The sequence below is a fragment of the Ictalurus punctatus genome, chromosome 21 (genome assembly GCF_001660625.3).
Source record: "Ictalurus punctatus breed USDA103 chromosome 21, Coco_2.0, whole genome shotgun sequence".
Taxonomy (NCBI): Eukaryota; Metazoa; Chordata; class Actinopteri; order Siluriformes; family Ictaluridae; genus Ictalurus; species Ictalurus punctatus.
The window spans coordinates 18,107,501-18,126,214 of record NC_030436.2 but is presented as its reverse complement, the minus strand read 5'-3'; the positions used below and the strand labels follow the sequence as shown (position 1 = coordinate 18,126,214).

Below are 18,714 nucleotides of genomic sequence, written 5' to 3'. Positions count from 1 at the left end.
GTTTTGTGTTTCAGTCTGAGGTCCGTATGATTATCAACAGATCCACAACGGTTCACCTGAGAGAAGAAAAAACACACAACGCAAAAGAGAAAAATACTTAAAAGCACGAATCGAAAGTTTCTGTGAAGATCTGGGGATCTAATCAATCTAATCTAAGCACAGAGCCACGCAAAATTATAAGCGAGAGCGCAAGTGAGAGTAAGTGTTGCTGAGCAGTATCCGATCTAATAATAGAGCAGAACAGAATGTCTAGAGCTGAGCAAAATCCGATCACCTCATAAAGCTGTGCAAAATCCAGTCTAATCTCGGAGTTCTGGAAAATCCAGTCGCATTATGGAGCTGAACATAATCCAGCCCAAGCACATAGTTTAACCAGATTCCGATCTAGCCATAGAGGAAGGCAACGCTGCTTTAATTCCTAGTTTCTAGTCCAAAATGGGAATTAAGCTGATCAGTTTCAAATCAGATTCAGACCAGATTCCAAGCAAAGTGCTCAGCAGGCTACAGTCCGATTGCATAGTTGTCTAAACTCCAATCTAACCATAGAACTGAGCAAAATCCAGTCTAATCATAGTTCTGAGCAGAATATAAGCCAAATCCAACTGATGCAAATCTAAGCAGAATACAAATTAGCCATACATCTGAGCAGTATCCGATCTGAGCAAAGGGCTGAGCAGAATACAACAGAACCCAGTCCAAGCACAGAGCAGAGGAGAAGCCAATCTAAGCAGAAACCTGGTCAGAATCCAATCTAAGCATAAGTGTGAGCAATTAAATTGTTGCATACCGTTAGGCATAATCCAATTAAAGCATAGAGCTGAGTCCAATCTAAACGTAGTGCTAAACAGTTAGGGAATAAAGGTCTTGTTGAATCTATACATGTAGATGTAGCACGCTGTTTACACTTTCTCTCATAGACTTTGTTTACATTTACTGTTTCAGGCAACTTCCAATCCATCAGACTGCAATCCGATTAATCCAATCTGAGCTCAGAGCAGTGAGGGTTTCTGATCAACACAAGCCTCTGTAGAATGACTTAAAAATGCAGTTGATGCAATATCCTTAGTAACTTTTAGAGTTTGTTTGTGTGTGTGTGTGTGTGTGTGTGTGTGTGTGTGTGTGTGTGTGTGTGTGTGTGTGTGCTTGCTTGCTTGCTATGGGTAGCAATGAAACATGGCTTCATCAGTCACATCTGTGTGTGTGTCCCATCTGGGCAGCGAGGGAAGCAATGAAAGTAATTTAATGTACATCTATAATTAATTCCCTCTCTCTTTGTGAGTGTCTGTGTGTGTGTGTGTGTATGTCTGTATGTCTGTGTGTGTGTGTGTGTGTGTGTGTCTCGCCCCAGGCCCATGATGATGGAGTATATTTGTTATGTGCTTTTGAAGGAGGGTGGGATTGAAGGGCGTGGCCCAGTGACACTCTACCGTTCTTCTCATCAGTCCTGCTGTCCCGCCCGGCGAGCAGGTGAAAATGGAACACAGTCACAAAGGCATTCTCATTCTCTCTCTCTCTCTCTCTCTCTCTCTCTCTCTCACACACACACATTTCATTCCTCTCGTTTTTACTAACAGGGTTAGCCATTGTGGACTCTTCCCCTCTCAGCCATCTCCATTGTAAGAAAGTTGCGAGGTCAAATCCCAGCTCTGCCAGTGTTGGGTGCCTAAGCATGACCTTTAACCCCCTAACTGCTCAGCTCTGTGTTCAGGCTGGATTCTACCTCAGTTCTAAGTTTGTGAGTTCACTAATAGTAGGTGATGTATGGCATTTTATATTTGCTACAGTGTCCTCATTTTCCCCATCATAATACACCTTCAAAATTATCATCAACCTTCCTAATAATATATTCTTATACCTGCCCTGGAGATGACGACCGCACCGGGTCTCTTCCTGTAACGTCTGACAATTTTTGGTCCACACACGACTCCATCAGACTTCACAAGAGCCATATTGTATTGTACACTAGATATTAGGTGTTTATCCTTGCATGCAGCAATTGTACAGTACGTTCGACACCATTTGCAGTTCTTGCTGAAGTTTTTTGCTCCACACAGCTATTGTTATTATGAAGGGTGCCAATAATTTTGGAGGGCACGGTACTGTATATAGGTAAGTAACAATTTAATAATTCCACCTCTTTAATATCCATCGGATTTCCTTATGAATCTGAGCGTTAAATGTTTTAAAACCTCAGACAAATCAGGTTCACTGAGTCTTATGGTGACGTGAGGAAAGAGAAGGTGAGAAGGACAAGAGAGAGAGAGAGAGAGAGGGAGAGAGAGAGAGGGAGAGAGAGGAAGAGAGAGAGAGAGAGGAAGAGCGAGAGAGCAAGAGACGGAGGAACAGAGAGAGTGAGAGGAAGAGAGAGAGAGAGAGGAAGAGCGAGAGGAAGTGAGAGAGATTGGAAGAGAGAGAGTGAGAGGAAGAGAGAGAGAGAGGAAGAGTGAGAGGAAGCGAGAGGAAGAGAGAGAGAGCAAGAGACGGAGGAACAGAAAGAGTGAGAGGAAGAGAGAGAGAGAGAGAGAGAGGAAGAGAGAGAGGAACAGAGAGAGTGAGAGGAAGAGAGCGAGAGGAAGTGAGAGAGAGAGGAAGAGAGAGAGTGAGAGGAAGAGAGAGAGAGAGAGAGGAACAGAGAGAGTGAGAGGAAGAGAGAGAGAGGAAGAGCGAGAGGAAGTGAGAGAGAGGAAGAGAGAGAGAGAGGAACAGAGAGAGTGAGAGGAAGAGAGGGAGAGGAAGTGAGAGCGAGAGGAAGTGAGAGAGAGAGGAAGAGAGAGAGTGAGAGGAAGAGAGAGAGAGAGAGAGGGACAGAGAGAGTGAGAGGAAGAGAGAGAGAGGAAGAGCGAGAGGAAGTGAGAGAGAGGAAGAGAGAGAGAGAGGAACAGAGAGAGTGAGAGCAAGAGAGAGAGAGGAAGAGCGAGAGGAAGCGAGAGGAAGAGAGAGAGAGAGAGAGCAAGAGACGGAGGAACAGAAAGAGTGAGAGGAAGAGAGAGAGAGAGAGAGAGAGAGAGAGAGAGAGAGGAAGAGAGAGAGGAACAGAAAGAGTGAGAGGAAGAGAGAGAGAGAGAGAAAAGAGAGAGGAAGAGAGAGCAAGAGGGAGAGAGAGAGAGAGCAAGAGGGAGAGAGAGAGAGGGAGGAAGAGAGAGAGAGAGAGGAAGGGAGAAAGACTTTGTGGCTGTGTCCCATTTTCAGCAAGAGTGATGAGGTGAGTATTATCATGTCACAAATACAGATTATTTTGCAGCTTGTGTTTTCAGTGATATTTTTCTAAATGTTTCATGTTTCAGTGGCAAATTGATATAAATATGACTCTGAATAGTTGTCGAGGATGAAATATAAAAACATGACATTATCAGCACTTTGATAGATGGCTAAGCAATGAGAGAACAAAAGGAAACATGACCCGATTTATACTGTACTCAATCAAAAAGAATGAAACCTGGACTGAACTGGAGATCCAATGGGTTTTTTTTTTTTTACACTGTAAACTTTACATTGTTTCGCTGTACAAAAGTCACAGCAAAGGAACATCCAGCTCCTGAAATTCGCTCGTACATATTGTTTAAATGCGCAAGTTATTAAACCTACTAGAGGACGAAAGGTCCTATACTTTCCTTTCTTATTGTCTGAAAAATATTCAGAATTCATTAAATACGTGACATTTTGTCAGATTACTTTACTTAAAAAAAAAAACTTTACTGTAACTTTTTATTTTGTACTGTAAATGTATATTTAGGAAAAGAAATATATATACACTCATCGTTTTAATTTACAAACCAGTGACCATTTTTTTATTTATTTATTTATTTATTTATTTTTTACAAAAATGTACAACTTTGACTTGATTATAAACTTTACACTCAGTAAACTGCTAAGTCCTGGAAGTACAATTTAATAAAATAACAGACTTCAACCCGACACTGAACTACATAAACTATTACTTTTTTTGTTACTGTAAATTTTACGCTAAATGTCCTGCATCAGACGCCCCACCACCAGAAATTTTCCCGCTTGTTAAAAGTTAAGAGAAACGATACATATACATGTCCTGCTGTGGTGTACGATTTTTCAAATCTTGCTAACGAGAAAAAAGTGATTTACTCTTGACATTTTGTTTGATTACATTAGGTATGCTTGCGTGCGGCCATTTTCAAACGAATTCGGTCCGATTGATGGCTTTTCGATCCGTTCGAGCTAACGGTCTGATTGCTAATGGATTATTTGGTTGCATGTAAACATACCTATTGGCAACTTATTGTAAACTTTACATTTAGCAAAACGTAAAATCCTGAAAACTACAGTCGAATGGAATACCCGATTCGAGCCATATACGTGTTTTATTTTTACCGTGTACTTTCCATTTAGTGCGTTGTATTTGCTAGATCATAGATCATAAGTCACACCAGTGTATCCGACACCCGACCAGATGAAATTCTGCCTGATTAGAGTTAAGAAAAAATGTATATCTGCATGTTGTGTTAATGTATGGGTTAGCCCTATAGTCGTACAGAAACGACAGTATTCTTGATTGTAAAATGTACCATTATAATTTAATAAAATAACACCTGACTGACATTCAGGCCATTACACAAATGCTTAACACATGTACATTGGATATATTTTTAAACTCCTTTTTTTTTTCCCTCGAGGCTAAGAGATCCTCCAAAGAAGTCCTTGTTTAAAATAGTCCAGTTTCACAGCGCAAATAATATAAATACTTTGCACTGAGACGTGACGTTTAATTGTAACACCCAAACCTGCCATAAGGGGCTACATGGTTTTCATACCATGTATGTATCATAACATGCCATCCTTCATTAAATCCTTCGTTATACTGGCAGGTCTTCAGTCTCTGAACTGACCCCACGTGTCCCGGAACCCATCCCCTGGCTTCGTCCGTCCTGCGCGTTCCTCTCGACCAGCTCAGTCCCGTTCTCCTGAGCATGCTGCGTCAGATCCTTCCGTCTGTAATTGTAGTAGTTCATTACGAAGAGGAAAAGGCCGGCGGTGATCATCACAGCACCACACATGTAGAACATGTAGCTGTAGTCGCCGAACATGTCCACTAGTGCACCTGCAGAGAAACGGCAAACGTTAAAACCCCAGGATTTAAAGGCTGAGGATGGGTCGCAGGCATGTTTTGTTCAGTGGTAAGCTTTTAGATTATAGGATTCACCATACAGTGGATGAGAGGAACTTCGAACAAGCCATTTTGGTGTTTCTGGTTTGTTCTTCCATGCGTGCTTGGCATGCTCAAGTCTAACGATACCAAGAACAGTTCTTCCCCAATACTTCCCAAGAACTCCTCCATCGGTTATGTGGAAACGAGAGCAACTGGAAAGATCGATCATTCATTCATCGCAACTCGTGTGTACATGGATGTGATGGAAGGTGACGGCAGATGCATTTCAAAACATTAAAACCGAATTCGAAACTATTAATAACAGCCATGAACAAAAAAGAAATGCGCCACATGAACCCACTACCAGTGTCCATGTAGAATTGGACGAGTGGGCCACGGAATGATAAAAAAAAATCAAATTACAACTCACTAATATTAAAGAAAACTTCACCGACTGCTCTAAACCATACGTTTACGATCTCGTTGATAATTAAGTACAGGTGAAATGCATCAAAAGCCTCTAGAGTTCAAATATTTCTAACGTCCGTCTGCCCTCACGCAGATGCAAACTGACCAACAGGTGGCACCGCGGAGCGGAAGGTCAGCTTTCAGGGCAGCCAAACCAATTAAAACCCTGCTCCTAATGAGTCCTTCTTCTGTGAAGATGATGATGGGGGAGTTTCACTCTGCCCCTCGGTCTCCCCCACCCCAAAACAACATCAGTGCCCGTGTTTTGATTGATCACGGCGTGCCGTGTTTCAGGGGGATGTTGTGCGCCGATGTCCAGAATCCTCATTAAGCTGGGCGCTTGATTGGCGCGGCAGTCATTCCAGTCCATCTGTTAAAGTTGCCTTATTTTTCCCCTCCTCTCACATGTACTCATTGCTTAATGATCACACGGGGCGTCTAATGAGTGCGGGGATGAACCGAGATTCATTAAAATACGGGAAAGCGAAAGGCTAATTACTGCCATTTCATATCTTCTTCCTCATTAGGCTGGCCTCGAGGTTCCGGGGAGTGGCACATAAAATCTGCACGTAACAAGGAGATGCGCTATAGCTGGATGTAATAACCGCGGCGCTCCAGTGGAGATTGCTGAGTGTGAGGGAGGGAGGACAGGAGTGCACGGAGGTGCTTATTTACTCTATTAAATACCAGTCTCGGAACCAAGGTCTCGCAACAGATCAATGAGGTGCAGATATTTCTGCCTCATTAAACTAGAAGTAGACCAGGTTGCCAGATTGGCCCTGCGTGACAAAGTTTGCCTGATGTGAATCAAAATGGCTCAGAGTACGTTTGAACAAGAAACTGCTGCATGAAACACTACAATGTTGTAATGAGATCTTTGCTTCTCAGCTGCAAGTACGCAGAGCACCACAGAAGAACCAGATGAGGTGCGTCATTTGGTCCATATTGCGACACGACTGGAATGAAATTCCCAATCCACACCTAAACAAAACATGGAGTTCCTGACGTTCCTACGTTTCATTGCAATCAGCTGGTCTTCGTTCAACTGTAAATCCAAGACCAGCCGTGGAACGGTTTCTGCTCGGTATCGACCGCTCGGGATTGCCGTGTTCTCTTTTCTCCTTCTCCTTTAAATCAAAGTGTGCCATCACAGATGGGAGTCCTCGATGTATTTTCTGGAAATATATGAAACGTTTAATTATATTGCGCTTAAGGGAAGATGAAATCCCCCTCACAGACACGGCGGCGAGGGAAACCAGGAGAGCCAGGATAGCCTTTGGCTCGGCTGTCTTTAATGTGTTTTCACCTCAGAGGGTTGGACGGTTGCTCAGAGGTTGGAATGACCGCTGTTGAAGAAACATCAGGCAAACGTCTACAGGCCAAACGCGATCATCTTGGACATGCATTAAACATGGAATTCATTCACTTCCTTTGTTTTTCAGTACCATTTCCAATGCAAATTTGGATGCATCATTCCTATAGATGAGATTTTTTGCCTCTAATGTTTACTCAATTAGCCTTTTTACCTGCACACACACACACACACACACACAGTCAGATCGAGGATATGATCAGCACTAAGAGGTGCCATAGGCAGCATTAGCAGCTTAGCGCCCACTGGCCGAAAGGGACCGAAGGCCGAAGTGAGTGAGATGCGTAAAGAGACTTCATTACAGTCCCAGCTACCGTGCTTTGGAAAAACCTGACTGTAATCTGCACACAGAGGCGAATCCTCACGCGGCCAGAAAGCCGGAGCGACCGTGGCCGATTTGCAGCACTAAATAACCGTGACCAATTACGGCCTCCCCACCCTCCACCCCACTAACACACACACACACACACTTTCCTAAGGCCCAACATGTGCCGCCATGGTGCCTCCCTCACCAACCATAATCCAATTCTGGTGGAATGTCTTACAATAATGATACCCTGGAAAGCTTTCCCACCTTGGCCTGTGTTCTTCCATTAGTCATGCATGCAGGAGAGACAGAGAGAGAGAGAGAGAGAGAGAGAGAGAGAGAGAGAGAGAGAGAGAGAGAGAGAGAACACAAACGCTGATTTATTCGAGTGCAATTTTGCTCCTTTTTTGCCATCTTGAAATACTGTGACCTTTTTCTTTGAAGGAAATGAGAATAGAATGGAGGGAAAAAACAAATAGGTAAACACGTTCTGTGGTTTATTGCGTTGTAAAGCACTTTCTGAGCATATCTAGAAAAGTCGCTTGCCTTTTTTTACTTGCTTATATTCCCAACAACGTGTCTGTGTTTATGTGAATTACACTACAACGGAGGATTAAATATTACAGTACTGAACTTTAAACAGTACCATAAGACATCCTAATACCGTAAGACAATCTGAAGGAGTCTCTCACTTGCAAAGGCCTAGGTTTAAACCTAGCATTGCACCACGTTAACTGGTGGTGTGTGTGTGTGTGGGGGGGGGGGGGGGGGGGGGTTGTTGTTTTTTTTTTTTTTGCATTTGATTTATTTCATTACAACAACAACAAATAAATAATCTAGAAAATTAATTGCTGCCTGAATACAACAGCTATTTATTATGTCCAGAAAAGCTACCCAAGATATTCCTAACCAGCCTCGCACCTACAGGTGGGCAAAATGGCAAGAATATATCACAATACTTACCATGATAAACAATAATGTTACCTAACAAGATGCACAAGACCAACAACAACCAAGCTCAGAAACAAAACAACACATTTTTCCTTGGTATATTTAAAGCCTACTGAAACTTAGATGTCAATCACGCTGAATGTGGCTTTATTTTATGGGTAATCATATATTTTTATTTACATATTTTAAAGTTGATTTTTTTTAAAACTTGTTCTGGAAAACAAATCTTATTAATGAGTTTTCCATATTCTGGTTACTGTGGTACTCTGGTCCCTATTAAGAGGTCATGTTGTTGTTGTTTAATTTTTATTGAAATACTGGTGATACTGAGAAACTGATATCATGAAGGACTTTCTTTTATGAACAACAGCATAACATACCACCAATCCATTGAACTCACCTGCAATGGGTGGTCCGAGCAGAACCGGGCAGCACTCGAAGATCGTGACGAGGCCCACGGCGCTGGAGAACCTGCTTGGTCCTACCACATCCATGAGGCACTCGAAGAGCAGGGCACACACCATGCCGTACACCACTCCATAACACACTGCATAGACCACCAACCCCCAGTAACCGGAAGCCAGAGGGCACAGCAGGTGGCACACACCATTGTAGGTAATGGCGAAGCTGAAGAGGTACTGGATCCTGGGCCTAACGCAGGCGGTGTTGGCGAGCAGACCTGTGCCTGGTCGGGCAAACATGTCCACGAGCGCCAGTGCAGAGAGCAAGCTGGCAGCCGAGTACTCGTCCATGCCACGGTGCTTGGCATACGGTGCCAAGAAGATCATTGGGGCAAAAAAGGAAAAGCACATTAGCATGTTTCCTATTAGGTAGATGATAAAACCACGGTGCCGGAACAGAGACAGGTCCATGAAACAGCTGACACTATCCAAGCAGCTCCTCTTTGCTTTGGTTTGCACCTGGGTTCCATTTTCACAACGTTTTGGCGCCACGGCTCCATTAGTCTCAGGTCTACGAGGGCCACCTAGTGATGGGTATCAAGAAAATATTGGTTGAGAAATCTCTCAGAGGTCTGCAAGTATGCGAAAATGTTCATTCTCATAACAGGAGTCTCGTGTAAACAATCATGCATGCTTGCTACGATGTCAAACACTTTTTGAATGCAAATATCCATCTTTTGTACTACAGCTAAAATTCCCAATCTTCTCAGCATAAAACTGACAGGTTAACTAATCGCCAACCCATGACCACTCACTACCAATGCCCTGGAACTTCTACTGTTGGTTGCATTATCATGTATAGAGTTCACTAAACCCTGGGAGTACTTGAAAATGTACCGATAATAAAGCATGCAAAGAAGGATTTCAACATCATAACATTGGATGGATCACGGTGATGACAAATGAGGAAAATTTGACAGACTGGAACGAGCACAAAACATGACCCAGAAGCTGCAAGCGTCTCAGGGTAATATCAGCAAGATAACGAACATCCCTACCGTCATTCAGAGGTCTCATTAGTGATCCCGCCACACAGCAGTTCAGCAGCATGGCCCCGAGGATAGAGAAGCTTCCCCTCCAACCAAAACACTCGAACAGGAACTGGTTCAGCGGTGCCAGGGTGCAGAGGAAAACTGGACTTCCCGCCATGGCTAGGCCATTGGCGATGGGCCTCCTGACCTGGAAGTACTTCCCAATTATAGTCAGGGACGGTTGGAGGTTGAAAGAAAGTCCAAGACCTGTGGGAAAATTAAGATGGAAGTTAACGCGAGCTCCATTTTCTGAGCCGGTACGACCGTTCACAATTGCACCGCTCCCCATGATTAAATTAAGGCCAGTCCCACTCAGTTCGCATTAGAGTTCCATCTCATTTCACATTGCCGACTAAAAACTCATTAACGGAACCTGAAATAATTTCTCAAATGAATCTACGAGGTAAATGGTAATAAATTAGACTCTCTTTACCACAGAAAATCCAATTTAATGCTGTCTCATTCTCTAAACGAGCATCTTATTCATTGAACAGGATCGTGCAGGAAGAAGGAGAGCTCTAGGTAGGATTGATATATTCCCAGTATTCAGAAATCTGCAGAATGAAGACTTCATGCTCCTTTGCTGCCTCCCATTTGTTATAGTTGCTTTTAGAAGGGCTAAGCAAAAATTCCTCTTCCGTTCACATTCAATTACGGTCTTATACTTAGATTTGATGAGGATAGCCAGTTATGTTTTAATACATTCAGCATAATTACCTGCTAACAGATCAGGGGAATGTGGCTTGGTTAAAAGTATTTGGTGTGCTGTGGGCTGGTAAATGCCAGTTATTCCTACAAATGAGTAGTTAGAACCAGTCTATGATCCTCAGTCGGGTTGCGTGTTCTTCGTGCGTGATGAAGTCTCTTTGGGAGACCGTCGGCTGCATTCCGGTTGCTCAGCGGTTAAGACTTTCAGCTGCAGATCAGAAGGTTGTGGATTCAAACACCAGTACCACAGTGATTCCATTGTTGTGCCCTTGAACCTGCCTATTAACCTTTACATGGCACGGACCGTTACAAATTAAATAACGGTCATGTGCAAAAAAAAAAAAAATAAGTACACCCCGTGTTGGCTTTCTTGACATTTTTGGACAAGCAAACATTTGACATATTCTTCTGTGGAAAAAGTAAACAAGTATTTGGCCTCAGAAGCTAGTATTGCCCCCTTTAGCAGAAATAACGTCTCGTAGGCATTTTGCATAACTGTCCAGCAGTCTCTGACATCGGCTTGCTGGAATTTGTGACCACTCTTCCCCCCACAATATTTCAATGGGATTCAAATCTGGGCTTTGACTAGGCCAGTCCTAAACCCTCTATTTCTTCTTTCTGTGCCATTCCTAGGTGGATTTGCTAGTGCGCTTAGGATCATTATCCTGTTTAAAGGTCCACTATCGGTTCAACTTTAACTTTCAGAGAGATGGCCTCACATTATCTTCAAGCACGCTTTGATATGATGCACATCCTTCACAGTTGGTATGAGGTGCTTCTTCTGAAAAACTGTCTTTAGGTACCGCCAAACACGTCTGCGGTTAATGTGGTCAAACAACTCTATCTTTAATCCGTCTGTCCGGAGCACGTTATTCCAAAAGGCTTGGTCTTTGCCTATATGCTCATTGACAAACAGTAGTCTTGCGAAGGCTTTTTCCTGGTACTCCTCCCATGCAGGTCAAATTTGTGCAATCTCTTTCTGATTGTAGAAGCGTGCACTTTGACACCAACAGTTGCAAGACTTCCTAACAGATCCTGTGATGAAATTTTGGGGTTCTTGGAGACTTCTTTTCGCATCAGACGGTCTGCTCTTAGGAAGAATTTGCCGGGGACGGCCAGTCCCGGACCAATTGGCAGTCGTTCGGAGTCATTTGTAGATGATTTTGCTTACAGTGGAACGATGTATTCCAAATAATTCGGACATCTTTTTAAATCCCTTGCCAGACTCAAAGGCATTCACAACTTTTTTTTTTTTTTTTTTTTTTCTGAAGGCCTTACATAACTCTCTAGATCTTGGCATGACATCACCACACACCTCAATGACAAAGGGAACACCAGACACTAGATATGAGAGGGGTATAAATAAGGCAGGTTCTAATCACTGGCACCCGATCTTCAACACCTGATTCTAATTTTATGGATTTGAAGGTGTGATAAACGTAGAGGTGTACTTCTTTTTTCTGCGATTGATTTAAATTGTGAAAATGACTACAAGACGTCAATGTTATGTCATTTGATAGACTATCACCTTTATTAATAGGCACTCTTTCAAAGAGGATCAAATGTTTGCTTGTCCAAATATGTCCCAAAAAAACCAACAATTTCCATGGGGTGTACTTAATTTTTCACATGACTGTATATTAACCAGGCATTTCATCAGCATGGACTCTACGAGACAGTGTTTTCCAATCTTGGTGTAATTTGACGTGCACCGATAGACACAAACGTGTCATTTGTGTAATGAATCTGCTCACCTCTCTGAGCTCACCAAACGCTGCAAGTGTCTATAAATTGCCGCACTTATACATTGGTCCTGTCTCACGCTGTCATACCGTTTGAATGCCTACTGTGTATAAATGAATGTAAAGTGTTAGTAAATTCAGACGATGTCCTGGAGGGACTGTGACTCCGTCTGTGATGAATCTACGAGAGAAAAGTTCCAGGTTGCAATGAATATCTCTAAGTGTATGTCTCAGCCTTCACAGTGATGAATGAGAGGAATGAATTCGCCAGATCTGGAATACCTTAGCGTGTGCCCGAGGGCAAAAAAAAAAAAAAAACCCAAACCTAATACACATCCTGAGCTTATAAAGTCATCACAGTCATTTTCAATAAAGACTTTTAATTCGGTCCAGTGTAAGCTCAGTCCCCATGTGGACCTTTTGCTGAAAGCATTACTCCATTGATGGTGACCTCGAAATAATAAAAAGGAACCAAGAGGGTCATCGCGAGTCTCAGTAGGACGTCCATGCCCACTCCATCCACACATAAATCCTCCATGGCAGACTGGTGCTGGGTAATGAGGCTCGCTGGGCACATGCTCTGGGTAACCAGCTTGGCACGTACAATCCTTCCCTTAGAGGGACGAGCCAGGACGGTGCAGACTTAATTACACCCAGAGAGAGAGAGCCCGAGACAGCGGGAACAATAGACAGATCGAAAATCAGAGCCTGGTTTGTGAAAGAGACGTAGAAAGACTGTGAGGGGAAAAGAAAAGATAAACTCCGCTTGTGGCAACAAAGACAGCGAGACATAAAGAACCAGAACAAAAGACAAAGAATTAGTGAACATGCGCGTTATCCACAGAGTGATAGCTTTTCCCTGAGGCGTGACCCGAGAGTGAAACCCGAGAGTCCTACAGGGCGGAAGACCGATAAACAAGTGGAACTCTGGTCCTCCCTATACACACTCCAATTACACACGCTCCAGAGAGCTCAACTTCGACTCTCAGATGGACAAAATCCTAATGGAAAGATCTGATGACGATGACAGAGCCGGGGCCGTGGGTCTGGGGGTTCCCCCAACATCATTTGAATTCAACTGAGTTTGTCTCGTATAGTGCCTTAAACTGTCACAATGCAGCTGGACAGAAATCTTGGAAAGCCAGAGGCAACATTAGCAAGGAAAAACACCTTGAGATGACATAAAGAGGACAAGAAGGAAAAAAAAAAAAGAAGAGCATCGATGACATGTCATTTTCATTATATACCACAACGGTACTGAATGCTCAAATCTGATTGGTCAGAAGGTGTTGACATCACTGGTTTATACGATTGCATTTGTTCTGATACGTTATAGTTTCCATAGTAACAGCAAATTCATCGGGACTTATATGGTTGATGCTCCACATAAACAGATCACGCACAATGTTTTTAAATAGTTGATATACGGACGTTTTTTTTTTTTTTGTTGTTGAGACATTTCAGGAAGGAGTCTTCCAAAGGAGTGTCAGCAGTTTATAACGGTATAAAGCGGTAACTACGTTTTCTGACACATCTTCAGGATGGAGGATTTGTGCTGTCTGTGGTTTCTAGGTAACATGATAAACAATGACCCCCCCACCCACCCCCCACCCCCACCCTATTAACTTCAATTTGCGAGTGAAAAGCGATTCTGGAGATGGAACGACTGTTTAGAGCTGCTACAATACGGTAAGCGATGACAGGAACGTTCATGGATATTCCGCAACAATATAAACTACAATGAAAGCATGAAATAGTAAAATAGTATCTCCACTTCCTATAACAGCGTGTTCCTGTGTGTTCTATACCTTACCTGTTATTTGAGTGTATTTTACAGCTATAGAATCATTTTCAACCATGGGCAGCGTGTTAAAGCAGCCAAAAGGATGTAAAATTGTTTTGTTTTTGTTTTTTTTTAAAAAACGAACATTGTATCCCAGCACACGGGAAAGAGACGAGTCGTTTCGGTACCTCCGATAATCCCGATACATAAGTACAGGTGTGTGATGGTGGTGCTGAATGAAGCCGCCACCATGGAGATACTGCACATGAGGCCTCCCGTGATAACCACAGGCCTGCTGCCATAGCGGTTCACCAACACACTGCTCACTGGACCTGGACACAGACAGACAGAGAGTGTGAATTAATACCGGTAGGGCTGTACAATGAACCACATTATAGACCTGGTCACAATTTTCCGGATTCCTTCGTTAGACTTAAAACGACTGCAATATCAGTGAACTTGGGGAACTTTTGTAGTGTTTTAAACCACATTTTTTTAAAACACTGTCTGCATGATCACATGCACATCTGGTGTATTACTCGTTTATTTAAGTGATTTATTGGTAATTAATTAAGGAAGAGCTAATTAGAGCTAGATTTTTCTCAGCTCACTTACACATATGTCTTACTCGACATTTCGAATCCTAGCATATTTAACGTGGAGCCTTTTCTTAAAGTTGAAGCTAAAAATGTTCCAAAATAAACCTTTGACTAAACATCAAATCAGAGCCGTCTCGTTTTTTTTATTTTCATTAATTGCACAGCACGCAGGATGTTAAGACGATATCGTTGTACGGAGTGTAAATCTCGATAAGAACGACGACGAGGTTCATGATGATAAAAATGTAGCGATTCCTTCACTGAGAGAATGAATCGAAGGGTGAGAGATCGATGGACAAGAAGGAAGGAAGAGAGGAGAGAAGACAGAAGGCTGGGTCTGATTTGCATTATATTTTGCATATTTCGATGAAAATGAGAGTTTTGTTTAGCAGCATTAAGCCCAAAATCTCTGACAGACATGACGGGAAACCGCATCGCCTCTCATCTCATCTCATCTCATCTCACCTCGTGTCGGAGTTTAGCAGCGAGACACTTTTGATGACACCTATTAGATTACAATCACGTTTCATATTGCTTTGATCTCGATGTAAAACAACTGCAGAGGAAGAAAATTATCAGCTGAATTATCCACATCGATCAGCAAGTCGGTTTGTCTTTTCTGAAGAAAATTAAAAACCAGGAAAAAAAAAAAAAAAAAAAGGTACCCAATGTTAAAAGGCCAAATCATTACCAGAAGGACATTCCTTAAAAGAGAGGGACCTCAGAACGTACGAGCTGGCTCTAAAGGAACAATCCGTTTGCTATTCCAGGTTTGATTCAGAAGGTCAGTGAAGGCTTCTGCAGTTATAACATGACTGCATGCAAACGGGGAAAAAAGGGTTGCTGGGAAAGACCTTAATAACTAACTGTGTCGCTAGAACTGTGAGCTTTGTTGGAGGTTAATCAGAAAACATTAGGGGGGGGAAGTAAATGTAAAGTAAGAAAATAGCATGTTCAACTTACAAATCATGGGCTGTGAGATTATTAGGTAAATATTACGGGGGTTAAATGTAAGTTCAGAACAATCTTAGGGAATCAAAAATAATCTTAGTAATCTTAGGGAAAAAAAAATGTATGTTCAACTTAAAATAATGGCCTTTATTTTAACTTAGGATGAAATATGTGGTAAATAATAATAATAATAATAATAATAATAATGTAAGGTAAGCATGTTCAACTTCAAATCATTGGCTTTGAGATGATTGGAAAATATTGGGGGGCGGGGGATTTAAATGTAAGTTCAGAGAATCACACGTTCATCTTAAATTGTGGGTTTTGTTTGAGATCACTACGACGGTAAAACAAAAACAATGCAAAACATTCAGAATGTGAGCTAAACGAAAGAAAATGGCATGTTCAACATTAATGCTACGGTATTAATGTCCAACTTAAAATGGTGGACTTAAAGATTAGGAGATCAAATGAAATGTAGGTACATTCATCTTAAAATCATAAGCTTGTTTGGGATTAACCGGAAAACATTATGGGAAATTAAACGCAAGCTAAAACAAACATGTTCGACTATCGGAAAATATTGGGCGGCGGGTGGGGTGGGGGGGTGGGGTTGTAAATATAAGCTCTTTAATTAAGAAATTGCATGTTAGATTTCCATGTATCTCAGGAATCTCAGATTATGCCTTTCAGATCTTCCGTCATGCCTTCCGGCCTTTTTTTTTTTTTTTTTTTACATTTGCTTCTATTAACTTTTAGTTCTGTACTTAGAAAGTGTGGTTCTCCTCACAGCGCTTCAGATCGATCTGGGGAGCCTAAAATGAACGCACCCTAACACATGCATGCTCAAATAGACGTCCGAGTTTACTCAAGCAAACCGAGGGTATTTATACACATCGATAACAGCAGTGCGTGGACGGTTTCTACTGGTGCAGGGGCCAGACAGATAGACAAAACAAAACACACAGCACACTATGGAAATGAGTCTTTTCAAGAGACAGAAAATACACGTGCCAGCTATAAGAAAGGATGGCAGTCGATCGGCTTATTTAAAGAGTTAACTAAACGTATACGTTCATCATAGGTATTTGATAGCAGTTCATAATATGAGAGTACGTGATATAAGAGAATTTCCTTCCAATATTCAACTTAAAATCATACATGGAAGTTATAAAAAAAAAACAAAAAAAAAAAACAGCACATTCGACTTAAAATCAACATTGTTTATTAAAATTAAATTAAGGTTGAAAATGAATAACGTGGACTTTGCGATTAGTAGAAAACATCGGGGCGACAAAAATAAATGTACGATACGAAAATCCCGTTCAATTTAAAATAGTGGGATTTTTTTTTTAAAAATAAAAAATTTAATTAATAAGAAAACGAGGGGGAAATGCTCAATTTAAAATAGTGGGTTTGAGATTATTAGGGAAAAAAGAATTAAGGGGAATATGTATTTAAGCACATTCAATTAACCAAGAGCAGGATTTTCCTTCTGGTTGAGTCCATTACGGGCGACTCGTCTTTGCACTGATGCAATTTACGGCACCGCGATGAAGAAGAACTAGAAAACATTAATCACTCCATCATTATGAGCTGTTTGTGCATTTGTCTGATCCCATAATGCGGCGTATAAGCTGATGATCGGTCGCCAAGATTTTGAAAGGATGATTTATTTCAGCTTCAGAGACGCTAATGGCCTGTTGTTATCCTCCATTTTGGGTGCTTACAACCTTGTAAAACTTTTATGATTACGTGGTTAGGCTGTAAATTATGTAGGGCGGGTCTCGCTTTCATGAGCATGACCAAAGCGCTAATCAACTCGGCGAGTGCTCAGAGAGAGGAAAAGAGGAGAGGAAGAGAAAACGCACACAGGCAGAAGAGATTTTCCTCCTTTTGCTGGTGCAGAGACTAAAATTGTGCCTAAAAACAGAATTTTGTACAGCCGATTACTCCAAGCTCTAGTCGGGACTTGTTCATATGGTACGAATGTGCGGAAGCGTTTGAATGCAGTACATCACAAAAACTTTAGACAGAAATGAAGCCAGTTTTGCTTAATGACATTATGTTACATATTACATATACAGAATATGAGAGCAAAAGTTTGTGCCCCCATAGTTTTTGAATGGGGGCGGGGAGGAAATGTACATTGCTTTATTTCTATAAATTATCTACAGAAAATATATAGACACGTTGCACGACATTAAAAATTAAAGGTATATCTTAAATATAAGGCAAAATCAACAAAACAATATACTGAAAATTCATTCTGCCATGTCCCTCTTTCTGTAGGCCGGGCGTACGATGTATTAGACAATATTATCTATATCACTTTTTTTTTTTTTTTACATTTTTAAAGGGAAATGTAAATATTTTACCCGTTTTTTTTTTTTTGTTTTTTTTTTTACACATTAATATATTTAAAGACCATTTCTGTTATTTGTAATAGTAAAGGAACGTCTGAGAAACCTAACACACTAAATCTACGATTTAACTCTACAGATCATGTTCATATGAGGTTTTAAAAATCCTAGAGCTCTAGATTTCTAGAGAATACTCTTAAGACAACGCCGTCTAGAATCTCGAACATTTAACGGTTCTTCTGTTTGTCCCCGAAGCCGAGTTTCCCTAAAGTGGAACCTCGTCAGGGAGCTTAGAATTCTTAACAATACAGATAACCCTTAAAGGATCCTTTTTTTTCTTTTCTACAACTGCATGTAGTGGACTCAAACTTTTGGATAATTTTTAAAAAAAAGAAAAAAAAAAAAACCTAAACAAAACACCACCACCACCAAAATCATGTGGTTCCTGAACGTGAGCAGGAGAAGAAAAGAGCGGATTAGCGTGTGGACCGCCGTTCGTTCACGAGGTGACATCTCCTCAGGAGGGATTTCAATATCTCCTAAAATCCCAGTCACCTGAGGAAGATGGGGGTCATCACACATCACGTCGTTCCCATAGGGAGCAACGCTGAAGGGGAAAATGCAGTGGTGTCCGTGTGTGATGAATTTCTGCTGTCTTTCTTCCAGTGCGTGCAGGGTGACATTGGGAAAGAAGCCAAGGACGTTATGATGAAGGCCACGCCGTCACCATTACACAGGGGAACGCCGTCTCTCTCTCTCTCTCTCTCTCTCTCTCTCTATCTATCTCTCTGTTAATGATGATGGTTCTCTAAAATCCTTAGCACTCCGCACCTTTATCCCTCTTTCCGGGACTATTTTT

The 18,714-nt window shown here is 41.7% G+C and overlaps 1 protein-coding gene across 1 annotated transcript in view; it reads right to left on the bottom strand.

The window, feature by feature from the left end:
* Positions 1 to 3,882: 3,882 nt before the first annotated feature.
* The window catches only part of LOC108281046 (monocarboxylate transporter 2-like), a 17,196-nt gene continuing 2,364 nt past the window's right edge, over positions 3,883 to 18,714 (bottom strand). The window contains exons 2-5 of the mRNA XM_047149545.2: positions 14,131 to 14,274; positions 9,677 to 9,916; positions 8,618 to 9,202; positions 3,883 to 5,071 (exon numbers count right to left, since the gene is read on the bottom strand). Of these exons, the coding sequence (XP_047005501.1) occupies positions 4,827 to 5,071; positions 8,618 to 9,202; positions 9,677 to 9,916; positions 14,131 to 14,274 (1,214 nt within the window). The 3' untranslated portion in view covers positions 3,883 to 4,826. The remainder of the gene's footprint in view (positions 5,072 to 8,617; positions 9,203 to 9,676; positions 9,917 to 14,130; positions 14,275 to 18,714) is intronic.